The sequence below is a fragment of the Diuraphis noxia genome, unplaced genomic scaffold, assembly GCF_037042655.1.
Source record: "Diuraphis noxia isolate RWA-SAM2 unplaced genomic scaffold, SU_Dnox_SAM2 contig0004, whole genome shotgun sequence".
Taxonomy (NCBI): domain Eukaryota; kingdom Metazoa; phylum Arthropoda; class Insecta; order Hemiptera; family Aphididae; genus Diuraphis; species Diuraphis noxia.
Window position 1 is genome coordinate 64,467,795 of NW_028301714.1, and position 18,033 is coordinate 64,485,827.

The 18,033-nt window shown below is 29.0% G+C and overlaps 2 protein-coding genes across 5 annotated transcripts; one reads left to right on the forward strand and one right to left on the reverse strand.

Moving 5' to 3' along the window:
* Positions 1 to 4,630: 4,630 nt before the first annotated feature.
* On the reverse strand, positions 4,631 to 8,996 carry LOC107163406 (uncharacterized). Of its 3 annotated transcripts, none has more exons than XM_015510832.2 (5): positions 8,647 to 8,996; positions 8,286 to 8,576; positions 7,935 to 8,222; positions 7,590 to 7,793; positions 4,631 to 7,504 (listed from the first exon to the last, which is right to left on the reverse strand). In XM_015510832.2, exons 1-5 carry the CDS (start codon positions 8,779 to 8,781, stop codon positions 6,269 to 6,271), a joined length of 2,154 nt encoding a protein of 717 aa, XP_015366318.2. In that variant the 5' UTR covers positions 8,782 to 8,996; the 3' UTR covers positions 4,631 to 6,268. The 3 variants fall into 3 exon arrangements, with proteins under 3 accessions (XP_015366318.2, XP_015366328.2, XP_015366312.2); XM_015510842.2 differs by having other exon boundaries at positions 7,572 to 7,793; positions 8,363 to 8,576; positions 8,647 to 8,995; XM_015510826.2 differs by having other exon boundaries at positions 7,572 to 7,793; positions 8,647 to 8,994.
* A 1,896-nt stretch (positions 8,997 to 10,892) lies between these two features.
* LOC107163421 (uncharacterized) lies at positions 10,893 to 14,779 on the forward strand. Of its 2 annotated transcripts, none has more exons than XM_015510853.2 (5): positions 10,893 to 11,474; positions 12,215 to 12,376; positions 12,438 to 12,522; positions 12,946 to 13,403; positions 13,497 to 14,779. In XM_015510853.2, exons 1-5 carry the CDS (start codon positions 11,394 to 11,396, stop codon positions 14,619 to 14,621), a joined length of 1,911 nt encoding a protein of 636 aa, XP_015366339.1. In that variant the 5' UTR covers positions 10,893 to 11,393; the 3' UTR covers positions 14,622 to 14,779. The 2 variants fall into 2 exon arrangements, with proteins under 2 accessions (XP_015366339.1, XP_015366364.1); XM_015510878.2 differs by having other exon boundaries at positions 10,893 to 11,237.
* The last annotated feature ends 3,254 nt before the right edge of the window (positions 14,780 to 18,033 follow it).

Here is an 18,033-nt window from a genome sequence, read left to right on the forward strand (position 1 = left end):
CGCATATAACGCCAAACAAATAAATTAATAAGACAATTTCAGTTTAATTTTGAAATACCTGAGATCTGACACTTGATAAATAATAGCTATGAATTAAGATCATCGCAAAGCAAATAGCAATTTACATATGCTTTTCAATTGTTTGAAGAATCTATATTATTAAATGTTTTTTCGTGGGAAGCCATACACATATCAGCTTTTATCTTATCTTCATTCCACGTATTTTGCAATTGAGTTAAAATAACTTTTAAAATTGAAAATTAGTATTCATCATTCACTATCCACATCCACCTATGTAGTTTTAAATTAAATATTTAAGCAAATTCTAATAAATTACTAGCGCAGAAAAACTCAAGTACCTAGGTAGTTAATTAAAATTTAAGTACCCAAGGCAAGTTTAAAGCATTACAAAGAATCTCAATAATATTCTTCTACGAACACTGAACAGGTTAATGATTATTGATATGCATCACTATAAAGCTTTATGTTCGATCTTTCTGATGATTCAAATGTCCCACCGTTTGGTAACCAACGTCATGGCCCACCGCCCGCAATGTTGGCTAAACTGCGTTGGTCGCCGCCTGCGAGCCTATTCGATTAGATTAGATTAGCTTTTTGACGGCGAACGATGAAAACGGACACGGCCGAAACGCAGGCTATCGGCAAAACAATACATTTTAACGGCTGCCGAAAATAGATATAATAAAAAATCCACCAGTCTACGGGGGTGGGGGCATGGCCCCTTGCACCCCCCCCTTGGATCCGCGCCTGTTGCAACCTAACCGTTGCGACCATAGCCGGAAAGCGAAGGTAGCCACAATAATACAATATATTTATTTTATTTTAACTGACCATCAAGCCTGGCGACCAGAGCCGGGAGGTCCCTTGAATTTGAAGACATGAGTCATTTGTATTACTTAAAGTTCAGTTTACTTGTTAGGTCACTTATACTTATGGCAGACGTGCTGTAAACCCCGCGGATAACCTAGTACCTATAAGCGATGCGCGCGGCATTGAAGTGTCGGGCGCATGACGTGTATAAAAGTAAGATCGCAAACTTTGGAAGGCTATAACTTCTAAAATAAAAGTTTCCGGTGAAAATAATTACACAATCGTTTTAAGCATGAAAAACAAGTCGTTAAAAAAAATTGAATATCGTGAGGGGGTTGGTAAAGTGCATTTTGTTCCATATTATATATTTGATAATTTGTTTTTAAAAATCTCTACCTTTCTTCGTGATTTAAATAAAATTATCCATCACTAACATCTAACACGCTCGATTGCTCCTATTAAAATTGTCGTTCTTTAAATTGTTGATTCAACTAAATCTGCAATTGGCATCTAATACCATTGATTTATTTATTAAATAGAGTAATTTGACAAATAATTAAATTTGTCATTTGAATAATATTATATTATTAGCAGCGAGTGTTAATAGAAATCTAATGATAATACTATATGATAATTATATATTTAATTTACAGTCGCTTTAGATCAGAATTTATTGCCCGTGTTTCATTGTTTAACGAATAGAACTGTGAATTTGAATGGAAATGTATATATTTTTCTAGGATATATTATAGATTATTAAAAATTTTCAAATCTTAGATTTAAAAAAAAAAATTTTTTATGAATTTTCTATAGCTTAAAATAATTTGCAAATTTTAGTGATTTTTACGTATGTTGTCAAAATTAAAATTTGAATGCTTGTAAAAAAAAGTTGTGACTACATAATATATCTTTTATTTTTCAACTGCTATTATAAAAATATGTTAGGAGTCTTGTATTTAATTTTCAAATCTTAGATTTAATTTTTTTATATTTTTCATCTAGTATTGTTACAATGTGTTAAAATCCTTGTATTAAATTTTCAAGCTTTTCTACCCAACAAATAAATTTTTATCGATATTAGTTTAAAAAAGACTGATAATGATCGAAAATTGCAAATACCTATGAATAGTTCAACTTAAGTCGAACATTTTTGAAAATTGCATGGTGGATAGAATATAGGTACTTATATCAACATTCGGTGAAAATTTCATGTATCTATGGTCATTTGTTTTAAAGTTAAATCAAAAACCAAAATCGATTTTGTCGAAAACTGATAATTTAAAATTAAATAATTTAAAAATAATTTAACGTAAAATTTCCCATTTTCCCTTTATTTTTAGTTTGTTTATTTCGATTATTTAGAAAAGTATAAAGAATTTTTTACTTTTAACCCCCCCTCCCCCCCAAAGTACTTACTAGATTCACTTTCTGATCGAACGAGGTACTGAAGTCAAAAATCGAAGCACTTTTACTGCCCCAAAACGTGATGACAGACACAAAAAAAAATATATAATAAAAACACACATCATGGTAAAATCAATATATTCATCGCTCCGCTCAGAATCTAATAGGTAGGTATAATATGTGGAAATATGATAATGATCAAACAGAAATAGACGGGCACCGGCCCATCGGGATGCTTTTAATATCAGACAGATGCAAATGCCCACCTTACCTATACGGCTATACCCATCAAATGACGCCACTGTTGTTACCACTGAACGACTGAACATAATTAGAAACACGTCTCTTACAGGCTATGATTAATGTATCCAGTTTTGGATACGGCCGAAATCACTAGAAAAATATTAAGAACATTTAAGTAGGTATGAAAAATAAATACAAAATAATTTGAGTGAATAAAACTTTTTAAACTTATATTTTATAATTTTAAAGTATGGAATAAGATTGTTGTTACTACTTAGGTACTTGTATAGTTGTGTGTATGCATTATGATTTATGACAAAATATCACATAAAACATTTTTAGTTTTAAGTGGTTCTGAACAGTTTATTAGGTAGATACCTTCAGTCTTCAGTCTTCCTATAACGTCAAAATGTCGTTATAAGCACCTAATTTGTTTCAGTTATAAATTTCAGTATTTCACCATACATTTTTAATATTTTATTATTTGGTTTAACTACTAGCCTATGTGAATGTAACAGAATATTAATAGTTAAATTAAAAACATTTAAATTTTTTAATTTTTACCTATAGTCTATAGGTATTCATTATTAATTAATTTTAAATTTTAATAAAAATGTATTGAATATAATGATAGGTACTGCAAATAAACCACAGTATTGTTGTACTAATTAATAATTGATATATATGTATAAAAAATGTTTGATTATTGATATTTTATTATAGAGTTACATATTTTATTAACATGATAAAAATGTTCTAACTTCTATACTTAAATACAAAACATGATTGGTAATTACTTACGATGCTCTGTACATGTTTAATAACGTTTTGTACCACTTCAGAGCTTTTCGCTGTGCCATTTAAGTCGGATGTATATACCATGTTTTCATTCTGTCTTACATTATAGTAGTTCTGATCTTATGGCAATACACTTTGTGAGCCAAGTGTCCTGACACGTCGGCAAACGCATTGTAATCGCTACTGGATTTGCTGCAGTGGCGATACCTGCAATAGATGAACCTAAGTTTTCTGGCACCTGGTTCGAAAACTGCATAATGATCACCGTAGTTTTTACCCGATAGTAAGACAGCGCCACCAAGGAAGCCACATATTATAGATTTGACGTAATTGAACCATATACAATATACAAATTTGACATGAACAAACTAATGCGAGGATTAGACACCAGCTGCACGCAACAGTTATCGGTGCTAGTGTCAAGTGCGATCCACCGCTTACATATCCTCTACCCATTACTATTCAATTCTTTATCGTTATATTTCGTCTCCGATAGTCAATAATAATTTTAGCGTACTTCCGATTTCGAAGACCCATGTATTCCTTGTCCGTCATTATTATTTATTATCATCTTATAATCGTAGTTTTGTTGTTTTTGTGTTATATGCTTTTTGTTGCATAGTCACGCTTCTCAAAGATTTTTATATTCGTGTTGCAAGTTCAGAGCAAGCTTGCATTGCATCCTTACGAGAACACCAACTGCTAACAGATGTGAATAATATTGACCCTTGCCATAAATGTTACACAATAAGATGTGTGAAAAACGACGGAAGACCGTAACGGTGAATTTTTGCCTATATTCAGGTGCCCAAAAAAATGTTGTCAATTTGAATATCTTTTTAACTACATGTGGGTAAATATTTTTGAGATGCAAGTGAGACCACAAATTGCGTTTACCGAAAACAGGCTGGTAGATCGTGTGCTACACCAGAAACAAGCTGCAGGTAGATCGAACGCTAGCACCCAGTTATCAATCATCATGTGATCAAACTTGATATATTATGGATAATTTAACGACGTATTTTTTTTTCATAATCGTAATTCAAACAATTTTGTTTTGACCATTTCTTATTTGTCGATCGTACTATTTAGGATTTCTACGTCTAAAACAACTTTCATCAATTTACAGCGCATCAGTGCGTTTAACGGATGTTATATGCATTTGGATTCAAACCAGTAAATCTCTGGGCTTCAGTAGCCATTTCATATTCTAAAGAAAGGTTGTGGTAAAATTACTAGGAGACAAAAGGAGAGCTAAAATAAATAAAAATATGTTTAACCCACGATTAAAGACATACTACTATACTAGTATAGGTATATATTTAATCGTAGTTTAAACTGAATGGAGTCTGTATAATAGTTAATAATCGTTTATTAATATATAATTATTGTAAAGTAAATAATATCAATGTAAATAATTTCATATCAATCAGAAAAAAACAAATTAAAAATAAATATGAATAACCAATTTCTTTTTAAATTCCTCACATTTTTTGTTTTACATAATGTTAAATATTGGTATACTATAGTATTTATAATCAATCGTAATAGGCATTATTTTGGTCTAGATACATCAACTATTACAAAAAATGATCCACTTAACAATTTATGATAAACAATATTTGTTTTCAATTGAAAAAGAGATGTTTATATTGGCACAGGATACAAAAATTTCAAAAATCAAAATTTAAATAAATTCATTAATAATGATAAAACTGAGTTGCATATGCTTTGAGGAACATCCTATCATCAACTAACATTTCAAATTAATAATCCTTTGTGATTTTACATTTATATTTTTAATGAGAACATAGTAAACACTAAAAAGTGTTTTAATATACAGGTGTAACAGATAGAACTGACTTTTGGACTAACTTTTTTTCACATTAATATTCTTTATTTATTTATTTTTTTGTTCATTAAGTGAACCTAAAACTACATGTTAAATACATTTTTTATGTTTTATTTTTATTTTTTAGTGCTGAAAAAAAAAATTAATTTAATAAAACATTTTTTGGATAAATTCAAAATAGCCTATTTGTGAATCTGATTATAAAAACAATTTTGATGGTAAAAAGATTTATCTAAGTCAAGTAATTTATTTTTAAGAATTTTTTTTGAAATTCAATATGTTTTTGGTTAAATTAAATTGGAGCGCAATAACTTTTTAAAAAATATGATTTTTGAGAATTTGCTGACATGAGTATATTTCTTAAATTATTTATTTATCATATAATATTAAAAAACTTTGTCATACATGAATTGGTATAATTTTTTTTTTGGTCTGTTGCATCCTGTTTATATATATTTTTTTTATTGTTCACATATTGTTAATTTTATTTTATTTAGATGTAAGATGCTTTAATTGTTGAGTCAATTTTTTATAAAGGCTAATAAAAAAAAAAATATTTTTATTTATAAATTACTAATACCTAATGGCTAACACATATGTTATATTATAGGTCATATAAAATTGAAATATGTTATGAAATCAATGTTTTCAATAATTTTTTTGTTTATATCATTTTAATGGCTCATATACATACTCTGTAGAGTGGTACATTATCCTCATAGATAAAATTTCATCTATTCTGTGTCACTATTAAGGTAGAATAGATGGTAGATAATATAATATAGTAAATAATAATATAAAACGTGTAAAACTAAAATCATATAAACTATGGACATAAACAATAGTAATACTATAATATAAAATTTTTTTATATATTTCAATAGGAAGTTTTCATCAATTTTTTTGACCTCAGTATCAAAAAAATACTAACTCTCAAGAAAATTAAAAAAAAGTTCCAACTAATTATCAGAACCAGACAGTCAGGATAAAATTGCCATAATACTTCAGGTCTGGAAATTATTTGGGAGACTAGAAGAAAATGTGAACAAAAAAATGGGTTTTTTTAAAATTAATCAGACCATAAATTTTAAAGCATGCAAATTTCACATAATTTACACAGATTTATAATTAAAGCAGTTCCTAACTGGGTTTCCACTCAACGGGAAATGCTGAAACATCAGTGTTTGCTCCAATAGTAGATCGGTAAGACTGGTCCAACATAGATAAGTCGTCTTCGGTGGTCATTCGCATTACACTGGAAGGCATTGGATCTATTTTCGTCTCTACCCCACCAGTGTTGCGAACATTATCCACATTATCACCGTCATTGTTACCACCACTAATTGCCACCGAACACTTGTGATTCTTCATGCTCTTGTAGAAAGAAAATGTGCGGAAGCACTCTGTGCACGTGTACCGTTTCTCACCTGTGTGTGTCCTAATGTGTTCTGATAGCCCATCTCGCCGGGCAAATGCCTTGGTGCACAAATGGCACAGGAATGGTTTTTCACCCGAGTGGGTACGAGCATGCTGGACCAGCTGATACCGAGCCAGAAACGCCTTGTTGCACACCTCACACACGTAGTTCTTGGATGCAAAGTGTATCTTCTGGTGGTCAACCAACCGTACCTTGATCTTAAACGTCTTGCCACACACATCACACACAAACGGCTTGTCCGAGTTGTGTGTCTGCCTATGTATATATATAGAACTATGGCTGGAGCCCGTGTACCCGCACACGTTGCACTTAAATAGTGCCTCTTGCTGGTGGGTGCGTTTGTGAGACGTGAGCCCCAACTTGGATGCGTAAGAGTTGCCACAAAGATCGCATACAAATGGCTTCTCGCCAGTGTGTATGCGAACGTGTGACACAAGTGCCGCGTTACTGGCCGTAGTCAAGCCACAATGTGTACATGTGAATACACCACTGTGCTTGCGCATGTGTGTACGCAGCGTATGCTTAGACTTGCATCGCACGTTGCACACATCACAGCTGAATGCCTTTTCGGCATGGAACGCACTCTGGTGGATCTGTAGCCGACTGTCCGTCAGGAACAGTTTGCCACAAGTGGGGCAGCTGAACTCTTTGGGCATGTTGTCATGGGCAGTACGGTCATGGTTGAACAGATCGCAGAACCGGGAATAGGTGACGTCACAGAATTCGCACGTGTATGTCTTCGACTGGAACCGCCTATAGTGTTCGCGATACTTTGCTCTTTTGTCCTCCACCGTATTAAGCTTTTTGATTTTACGCTTGATAGTGATTGCATACTTATTGTCCTTGTACTCGCTATCAACTGCAGTGTCATTGGCCAAAGTCATATTGCCACATAGTTCTCCCCCTTGGCTAAGAATGGTTGTCAATTCAGAACATTCCTATACAAAATGCATTGATTAAATATTCAAATCAAATGCTTATATTTTAAAAGTAAAAATAATATACTTTTTTAGATTCATTTACAGTGACTGATGCAGCGTGATGTTCTGTTGATGCATGTAAGTATAGACTGTATGTGTCAAGAAATCCCACCTGGCAAAATGAACACAAATGAGGCATAACATCTTTCTTCAATGCATGATTTCTGAGATGACGATAGAGACTGGTCGACCGGCTGAATTTACAAGAACATAGTCCACAACCAATTGTACAATCTTTAATTTTATCCTGGCAACATACAATTACAATTTCACATAACAAACAACCATAAAAAAATCATCTAAAAATAATGTAGTTTACTGTTTACTTAATAAAACTACAAAAAGCTTATTTCCCTACTTAGGTACTAAACATATTTTTTTAAATTACCAGAATTTGAATGGACCCATGAATATCTTGTTCAGTAGTTAAATGTTTTTGATAAATTGAATAGTTACAATATCCTTTATTGCATATTAGACAGTAATGTGGGGTGTTATTTTCTTCTAATTTATGGATCTCTATTAAATGGTCATACAAATTTTCTTTTTCAGTGAAATGTATAAAGCACATGCCACACTTGTAACGTTTTTTCTTAATAGATGTTTTAGTATTTGTGACTTCTGAGGCGGTTTCTTCTTTTTTAACAGTACTCAAATTGACTTCATGTTCATGTGTCTGAAAATATTAATGAGTTAATTATGTAAGCTATCAAATAATAACTGGCAGCAACTGCATTACTGTTAGTGAAATGGCCGACTTAGATTTTGACGAATCATTATCAGAGTCTTGATTGTTAAATTCGTTGTTGAACGTACTGTCATGAATATTTTCCTGTTCATCTGTTTCTAGTTGATCCTCGAGCTTAATAGAATTATCTACTAAATTTAATTTCTCTTCTTCCAACTGCTTGATACAGTTCTGAATACATTCATTTGAAGATATACATTTTTGTTTAAATTCTTCCCAATTTTCTAAATTACTCAAACAATTGACACACATATTAGCCGGCCCCAGATCACACTGTCGTATCTAAGGTTGAGAATATAATATTATTTATGTATTAAGATTACAAATGGTCTAAAAAATATATTTTACTTACTACTATTCCTACACACGACTCGATACGGTAAGAAAAATCGCAATCGAAAATCGGACGCAGTTCAGGCCCTTTATGCAGACAAAGCCTACAGAGTACATTAAAGTCCAGATCAAATATATTTTTCATTTTAACCATATGTTCACTAACACGTTCACGATTATGCGGATGAGAAAAATGTTATTTTTTTGTTTAGTTTAACATAATATTTATGAGTCAACGATAAAAAATTGTACACCAAAAATTTAAAGAATTAATAATAATTAGTTATTGTGTAATAGCAATTATTGTAAAAAATAGTGCAATTAGTGCATAGATATTTTGTTGTGTTATCATCTAGATTCTAGAATGTTTACTGTTAAGAATATTAGATTGTTTATTTATGTACTCAATATGCAATATTGGTATAAATAATTTGTCTTTTTTCGCAGAAGTTGGCGATGGAAGATAACAATAATTATTGTTGTATACGGCGTTGATTCGTAAATGGTGATAACTGATAACGAATTGCTAAATTTAAACATAGACTTTATACTCAGAGTATATAAGGTCTATGAATTTAAAGAAGATATTAATACGTAGAAATAGTAGAATCTTAATATGAACTACATAATCGGTTAAAAAAACGACAAGGGTAAAAAGCGTCAAATGCATTTTAAAGATTAGGATTTTTTTGAGGAGCTAAATAATTTTTAAATAGGAATATTATTTATTTTTAAAAACATATAGAAATTCGAAAGGACGCTTTATTTTTTTGTACAACTTGGTAGGTAATCGTCGTGATTTTAAGTAACAGAATTTTATAGTGAAGAAAAATTGAAAGAGTTTTTCTAATAGTAAAAAGCATTCAGAATTCATTAATACAATATGGTAATAGGAAAAAAAATCTCCAGACTACAATATTACTCACAACCTCATTCACAAATATTTTTTAACGTTAATTAGTATCTATAATTACCTCATCATTGTTAATATTTAATTACAATTTACAAATACGTATATTATATTATATTATATTATATTATATTATATTATATTATATTATTATATTATATTATATTATTATATTATATCATTCAATAAATTAATATAGTTGTTAGAAAAACAAAGTTTTTATTAAAAAATTTAATTTTTAAATATTTTTTATCCTTATAATTTTAACTAAAAATATCTATAAAAAATACCGTGTACCTAGTAGTCCCATAGAGTATTTTAGAGTAAAGATGTATAGATATTTTTTTAGATTTTTAGATTTTTTTCAACTACTTATGAGAAACCTTGTTTTAAATTTGCAATATTTAGCTATAGAAATTGAAGAGAAGTATTTTTAGAAAATTTTTGTAATTTTTGGTATTAATTATTTTGTTTTCCGTTATAATTACTTTAAAAATGTCAACAGTTTTTTTGTCTAATATATAAAGTCATAATCATAACGTTTGATTTATAAATAGCTCTAAAATATTTTAAATATTTTGAAAATGTTAGATATCATACATTCCTACATAGAAAACATCATATAAACATTTGTTGAAAATTTCAAAAAACTACAATCAATTATATCATTATATGTTTTTACTGTGAATAGGTGCCTACGTTTAATGATTATTGTTTGATAATTATTATATTATTATTAATTTAATTATTATTATCTATATTTTGTATTATTGACGCATAAATTATTCGAAATATTAAGTTTTTACTGTGAGTAGGTGTTAATTAACGTTTAAAAATATATGTTCAACCATTTTCATGAGGTTGTGAGTAATATTGCGGTCTGGGGATTTTTTTCCCGGAGATTTTTTTTCCGCAATTCATACGATATATATAATCTATTTTTATTATTGTTTAGTTATTTATATATATCTCATTATACAACTTGGTAATCGACTTATAACTAATATTTGAGATTTTCAAGTAAAATGCATTTGTTTACACGTTTTTACCTTTCGTCCTTTCCATAATTAATTTCTTTACAAATGCGTAATTGCCGTCATTTTACTTTTTACAATCTAGTGTCTACTAAATATATAACGGTTGAGCATCAATTCAACCATTACCAATCATAATTTTTTTCAACAAAAATCCAAAAATGGCAAAAATATAAATAGGTTACTTAATTAAATTCCAAATTCCGATTCTTTGGTCTTTGGGTTCGCGTCGTTCTCGAGTACCTGATGCGACCGCAGCGCAATCTGCGTGTGACTTAGAGTTTCAGTTAACACTGTTAACAGTTTTTACTGTTTTTAGTATTCCACTTTTTATAATTTCTTGTTGAGTTTCTAGTTTCCATTTTCAGCACACCAGCGTCCAGCAGTGGCATTTACCAGTTCACCACGTACTACTATGACACTATGTAGACTGTTACTTGTTAGGCTGAATAGGCTGATGGACTATTAGGCTATCTTAGTCCATAGTTTTCAGTTTTTCCTGTGATTGAGTGTTTTAATGTTTTCATTTTTTCAGTCTTCACCATAAGTACCATTCATCTAATTAATTTCTTCGTTTATCTATCACCACCTTTGGTCGTCGTTTTTGGTTCCGTTCGAAATTGTCAAAAACTAGCGACCGCACCGTAAAAGTGACCGCGTAATATTGTAAGTACTCTATTAATATTACAAAGTGTAAGTGTCATAATAACTTATTAGTTATTTTCCCGTGTTTGACGGTTTCGTCCCCGGAGCTTTTTCGACATCGTACTGTGGTAACGAGAAATTATTATTGTTACCTATAAGCACCAATTATTATCAAACATGGCTATGAAGAGGACCATTGACTTTCATCTGAACGATCAGCGGAAAAAAGCCAATCTATATAAAGCGATCAAAAACGATGTAAACAACCCATTAGTTATAGTAATAATTAGAATATTATAATGTTATATTTAAGTCTATCTGTATGGACATCATAATGTTACAGCTGAATGAATAATTCATGCCTGTTTCATTTTCACATAGACTAATAATATAATAATAATTATCTTGATCTATTTGAAATATAATTTTACTGTCAAAGTATGCTCGTCGTTCAATAGTTGCAATTTTTTTTTTTATCAATTCAAATGCAACTATCATTTTATTTAGCTTAAAAAAAAATCTAGGTTTGTACTCGAATAAAATTAAAAAAGATGTTCAATCTATATCAGCTATAATATGTAGGTACTTTTCAGTAGCTTCTGGCAACTACCATTAACCTAACTTTACGATTGTGGTTAATCTCGTAGGTAATTGTAATTCGATTATCCAGACATGTTAGTGTACATTTTTAATTATGTAAGTTTTCCAGTGAAAATGGTAGGTAATTATCACATCTGATAATTCACTTCATTCTGTAAGTATATTCAACTGCTAGATTTTTGTATGAAGTTGAAGTACAACATGTAGCTTCTTATGCCTGCCAGTTCAGTCAAGTATTATCAAATTGGGACTACCGACAACTGTTGGTGGTCGCAATGATCGAAAAGTACCAATATGTTTAATTCGTAATTTAAATAGGCAGGTTTCTAACTAAAATTAAAATGTAAAATATTTTTTGAATTGTATCTACATACCTACTTCTATTGCCCTGTATTTAGTTGGGCAATGACTCTAGTACCGATGAGGAGTCAATGAGCTTATCGCCTACTAACTTATTTCCTCTCAGTCATTATGCAAATGACCCTGAACAGTTAATACAACAATTATTTTCTGTTGTACGCGGTAAACGGCTTGCTCGACTTATACCACCAGAACTTAAGGTATAGTATTATTTAACAAATAATAACATTGTATCTTTTAATACAACTTTGTTCTTTTTAGGATCTGACATTTGAAGAGTTGAAAACAGATTGTTTAATTCAGTTATTGTGCATGTCAAAGAAGCGAGTGTTGGCTACATTGGAAGGTAATTTAATTTAATATATACTGAATTTCTAGATCGATTTTAAAAACCTTATTTAAAAAAAAAAAAAACATTATGTATGTATGCATGTAAAAGTTCTCCTCTGAGAGAAGTATCTCTTGTAGAAGTTGAGGCGTGTATTATTTTTTTTATTCTCCAGATTGTACCTAACTCCATATGCTTTGTGTTTTATATAAATGTTTTCAATTGGGTTTTCAAATAACATTTAAATCCACATTGTGGATTTTCCTATTCCTTATTTCCTAGTAAACCGAGGGGGTCTTTAAACTTTTTCTTAAAAATTTCAGCCAGGATGGTTATTTTTCTAAAGCCTAAATCTCACTAAGAAATAACAAGTAGTATAACATACATTTGTTGATATTTTATGTTATTGTTATTTATTGTACAATATATTATTTAATTTAGGCAAAGAAATGAATTCTTCATCAGATTCTGATGATTCTGTTGATGAAAATAAGAAACAAAATATATTAGAAGCAGAAAAAAAAAATGAAATTGGTCAAAAGAGACATCACAAAGAAAAACGCATAAAATCATCAAAAAAGAAAAAAAATGAAACAGATAGTGAAATTAAACAAGAAAAATCAAAAGAAAAAGAAGGAAAAACATTATTAGAAATTTTAGAATTAGAAATGAAAGCAAAGGCTATACGTGCTCTACTTAAGCCTAATCAAAAAGATAACAACACACAAATTGAAGAAGCAATTAAAAATGAAATAATTAAAGAAAAAATTGAAGAAAAAACTGATGACAACAAGAGCTGGAGTGAACGTTATGAACAAAGAGAAGATGTTAAAGATGTAGTTAAGACTAGCAAGTTGTGTACGAATATGAGACGCCGCATGCTTTTACACCAACAAAAAGTAAAATAAATCTCTAATCATTTATAAAAAATAAAAAATAATAATATTCTAAAATTAATTTTATGACATTTTAATTGAATTAATTTTTTGCAGATGTTGGCAGATAGAGCCAAATTGAAAGCTGCAGAAGCTGAAAGAACTAAATCTGGAGAACCAATAAAATCAAATTTGGAAGAAAAATTACAAAATAACCATTCTAAAAATGACGAAGAGAAATCAAATGTTACTACACTAGAGAAAACCCTCAATAAAACTGTTAAAGAGCCTTTAACAGGTGATTACGATACCACTCAGAACACCGATATTAAACTCCAAGACATAAACAAATTACATGAGGATGACATAAGTAAAATAAACAGAAACACTACCAGTTCAAATGAACGTAACAGCACAAATAACAATCAAGAATCGACTGACGACGATTCACAAAAAAGTACAGATTTTGAAAAAGTATTGAGTGAGTACACACAGAAGAATACAGATTTAGAAATAACTATTAACGAGTATTCTAAAAAAAACACTAATTTGGAGGAAGAAATAAATAAATGTTCAAAGAGAAATGATGACATGGAAAACACTATGAATAAATGTGCACAGAAAAATTCTGATATTGAATCAGCTATAAATAATTACTCAATGGAAAACAATGGTATTGATAAAAGTTTTGTTAAGGATGATGAAAAATATAGTGAGGTGGAAACTGCAATTGGGAAATATTCTCAAACAAATACAGACCTTGATTCCATGATCAATCAATGTTCAAAAAAGAATGTAGACCTTAATGCTTTAGTTAAAGAATATGCAAAAAGGAATTCTGATATAATGACACTGATTAGTGAATATTCCCAAAATAATGTTGATATTCAATCGGTTATTGGTGAATATGCTAAAGGAAATCTCAAATTAGAGACAATAATTGATGAGTATTCACATACAAATGCCAAAATCAAGACTATGGTTGATGAATATTCAGTAAATAATAGTAATGTAGAAAAAATTATTGATAAAAATAATCGAAAACAGTTATTAGTTGATAAATATAATGTGGAATCAGCAGCTGGAAAAGCTGTGGATGCAGATTGTACAAAAAAAGTTGAAATTTCTGGTGTTATTTGTGAATCCCCAAACTCAGACAATAGAGAAACTAATATTGAATCAACTCATAAATTAGTTGATAAATCAGCCAGTGAAGAAGATAAAAGAGATTTAGGAAATTAAGTTTTCTGTTTAGAAAAGTTGAAGTTTTTGACATAAAATAGATACTCATTAACTAAATAATAATTTAACACTAGTTTAAAAATAAAATTGTTATGACGAACATGATTTTGACTGGAGCTAAACTATTAACAATAAAACGTTATAGTTTCTATCATAAATAGGCGCTAGAAAATTTATCAGTTACAATAGAACAAAAATTAATCATACTCTGGTGTAAACCTTCAAATATAAAATTAATAATTAATTGCCCATTCACTTAAAATAACAGTATGTTTGAATATTAAAACTTTAAAATAAATAAACCTTACATTTAATAACAAAAGTTGCAGTTCAATATGTGATAAAGTATTCTTCCATAGTAGGTTAGGTTATTTAGATTATATTCACTATTTTATATTTAAAATTAAAATATTAATCATTTAATAGTTTTTAAACTCAAAAATAAAATTTGCTGATTTTTAAAAATATTGGTGCAATTTCGTTTTGATATATTATTAAATAGAATAATTAATTGGAATTTACCAAGATCATATAAAAATTAATAAAACATATAGCAATAAATATAATTAATTATACCTAGACCTAGAGTTTATAATAGTTATAGCTTAATGATATATAAACTTTAAAGCAATATTTGATGCCTTAATCACTGTAATATTAAATATTATTTTAATATACATACATAAATAAATTATTCAAATTTTTAAGTCTTATTAATATTAGTACCTATTATTCAATCAAATACAATAATAGGTTTAATATAATTATTTAGTGTTGTTCTAACTTAAGAATAATTGTACAGTATTATTGATATGTAAACTAATATTTTATTCTGTAATGTGTTCTTTATATTATTATATTATTTTCAATTTCAAAATTTATAATCATACAGTAATCACATTAAACATATCTACATAACGGACACTTTAGATGGTCCCTTAAATGTTTCTTATAGGCAAGTTTAACTATATATATATATAAATAAAAATAAATATTTAAATAATTAATCACTGTAAACATCAATTATTATATCCAAAAAAATATTTATTAATTTTTTTTAATTCAATAAATCATAACTATTCTATCTTTTGTGATCAATACTTTGTCAATAAATAAAAAAATCATATTAGCATCTAGAACTTTTAAGTTTTAAAGTTTAATTATAATTAAATTAAACTATTGTTTAACTTTTTAAGTTATTTTTTTATCATTACTTTGCACTCACAGTATTATTAATTCACGAAGTATTAGTAACTTTAAAGTTTTAGTTTTTTGCTTTTTTTTTTTTTTAATAAAAGCAAATCATCTAGTAATATGTGTTCTGTTATTACTAGACCTTTCCTAATGTTCTTTAGTGTTTAACATTAAATACAATATTGTATTATATTATAATCAATTATTATTGTTTAAAACAAAAAAAAAAAACCAATTCCATTCTACTGCTGATAGTTATAAAATATAAAATATTAAGTTAATATTTTAATATGTTTGAAGTGTTTTTAATAGGATGTTATACCCGCTAATATGTTGTCTCCATGTTACAAGTGCGTAACATGGCAATTTTTACGGCTGATCAAGTTTAACTCCATAAGTTTAAAATTGAGGGAATTGACCTCTTATGAAAATTAAAGGTAACATTATTATCAAGGGCTTCTCATAGGTTTCTCATAGGCTTTTTATTATATTTTAATTTTAAAGTGAGTTATGAGTATTTTAATATACAAAAACAATTTACGATTTAAAAATATTCATCTCGCTTTAAAATTAAAACATATTATAAACCCCATGAGACGCCCTAGATAATAATCTTGCCTTTAATTTTTATGATAGGTCAATCCACTCTTCATTTTAAACTAACAGAGCTACATGTGCTCGGTTAAGCGTAAAAATTGCTATATTACACACTTGTAACGGCTGAGGCGGTTTGAGTATACTGTTTTTGGTGCACTGCACCGCCAATGTTAGGAGGGTGGGTGGTCTTGGTTGAGCATCTGCTGACCGCAATGTTTAATTTTAGTGTTCAATAAATGAAAAAAATAATAAAGTACCTAATCAATGACATATAATAAATGATAATCGTGGCTGAAACTGTTGAAAGCGTCGAGTCAAGAATATAAGGGCCTTATAATTATAAACTATAAACTTATTAAAAAATATTTATTTGTAATCTCTATTATGATGTTGGGGGGGTTGGGTGTCTATATATTGTCTTGCACCACCAAGTATAATACATTCAAACCGCCTCTGTAAGACGGTAACAAAACATGCGGGTATAACGTCCTTTATGCTGCATTTGATTAAAAATATACAAGACAGATATTTGACGATAGGGTGATATTGCTAATTTATTTATGCAATGTATATTGATTTTATAATAAAACAGAAGTGGATGGGTAGGTGGCTACTGTCTCTAGGTTTTGTATTGCGAAGAAATATTTTAAAAGAGAACCACCAAAAGAAACACAATTTTTGTCACTTCGCTCATATTACACCGCTTATACACTTGTCACTTAAAACTAGAATACCCATGAAAATAATGAAATTAATAAATTATAACAATGACATAATAAATCATCATCGGTATTTTTATTTTATATCAATATATTAGTTTACTTTTACAAGCGACTGACAATTATTTTATTTGGTTCTACACTGTTATCAAAATGTCAACCCTTTTGCAGTTGGTATCTTTAAAGCTCTAATCAAACTTTCTAGTAGATCTTGTGAAAAGGTGTATAGGCATAGGTACTCCTTAAACAATAAATATTTAATTTTTATATTTTAGTTTCGGTAAACCACAATCGCAGTTACTTGAGTGCCTAGCTGAAATAGTTAGGACTTAATAGACCTAAATAGTGTGACGTCACAATTTGCTATGATAACATGCATGGTTCCAAACAAACTGTTATCACAAATTTCCCCATAAGATATGAACGGCAACTTTGAACCAACACTTTAAACATAATATATTTTAGTTCTTAAATACACTTTCTTAGTCCTTTTGTCTATCTTGTTGATTAGAACACGTTTTTAAATTATATATTTTCTCGTAATTATATATCTCGTTTCGTAAGGTATAACCGAGCGAAAATGTCTTCTGCTTTCAAGTTCCATAGAATAGTTGAATTTACAATCATTTTGAAAGTGGTAATGTTCTTACCTGTAATTTTGTTCTGGGCGTTTTAACTAGTAGTGTTCATTCTAGCATGAAAAAAAAAAATTAATCATGTTGAGGTAATTTATACAAATACCTAATTAAAAAAATCTTTTAAATTTAGATTGATTCAAAGTACTTTTACATTTTTAGATCCACCTTAATAATGAAATTAAATTAAATTACTAATTATTAGGCACAGTTTCCATTAGTTTATTGAATAATATTTCATGAAGTAAGATTATAAATGTCAGAATA

What these genes read in the sequence shown, in the direction of transcription:
- LOC107163406 (XM_015510826.2), bottom strand. Translation starts at nt 8,781, where the DNA reads ATGGTTAAAATGAAAAATATATTTGATCTGGACTTTAATGTACTCTGT. An exon ending in ATGGGTCCATTCAAATTCTG is followed by an intron (nt 7,794 to 7,934) that starts GTAATTTAAAAA and finishes GTATGTTGCCAG; the next exon opens with GATAAAATTAAAGATTGTAC. An exon ending in CTGTAAATGAATCTAAAAAA is followed by an intron (nt 7,505 to 7,571) that starts GTATATTATTTT and finishes CATTTTGTATAG; the next exon opens with GAATGTTCTGAATTGACAAC.
- LOC107163421 (XM_015510853.2), top strand. Translation starts at nt 11,394, where the DNA reads ATGGCTATGAAGAGGACCATTGACTTTCATCTGAACGATCAGCGGAAA. An exon ending in AGTGTTGGCTACATTGGAAG is followed by an intron (nt 12,523 to 12,945) that starts GTAATTTAATTT and finishes TATTTAATTTAG; the next exon opens with GCAAAGAAATGAATTCTTCA. An exon ending in TGCTTTTACACCAACAAAAA is followed by an intron (nt 13,404 to 13,496) that starts GTAAAATAAATC and finishes AATTTTTTGCAG; the next exon opens with ATGTTGGCAGATAGAGCCAA.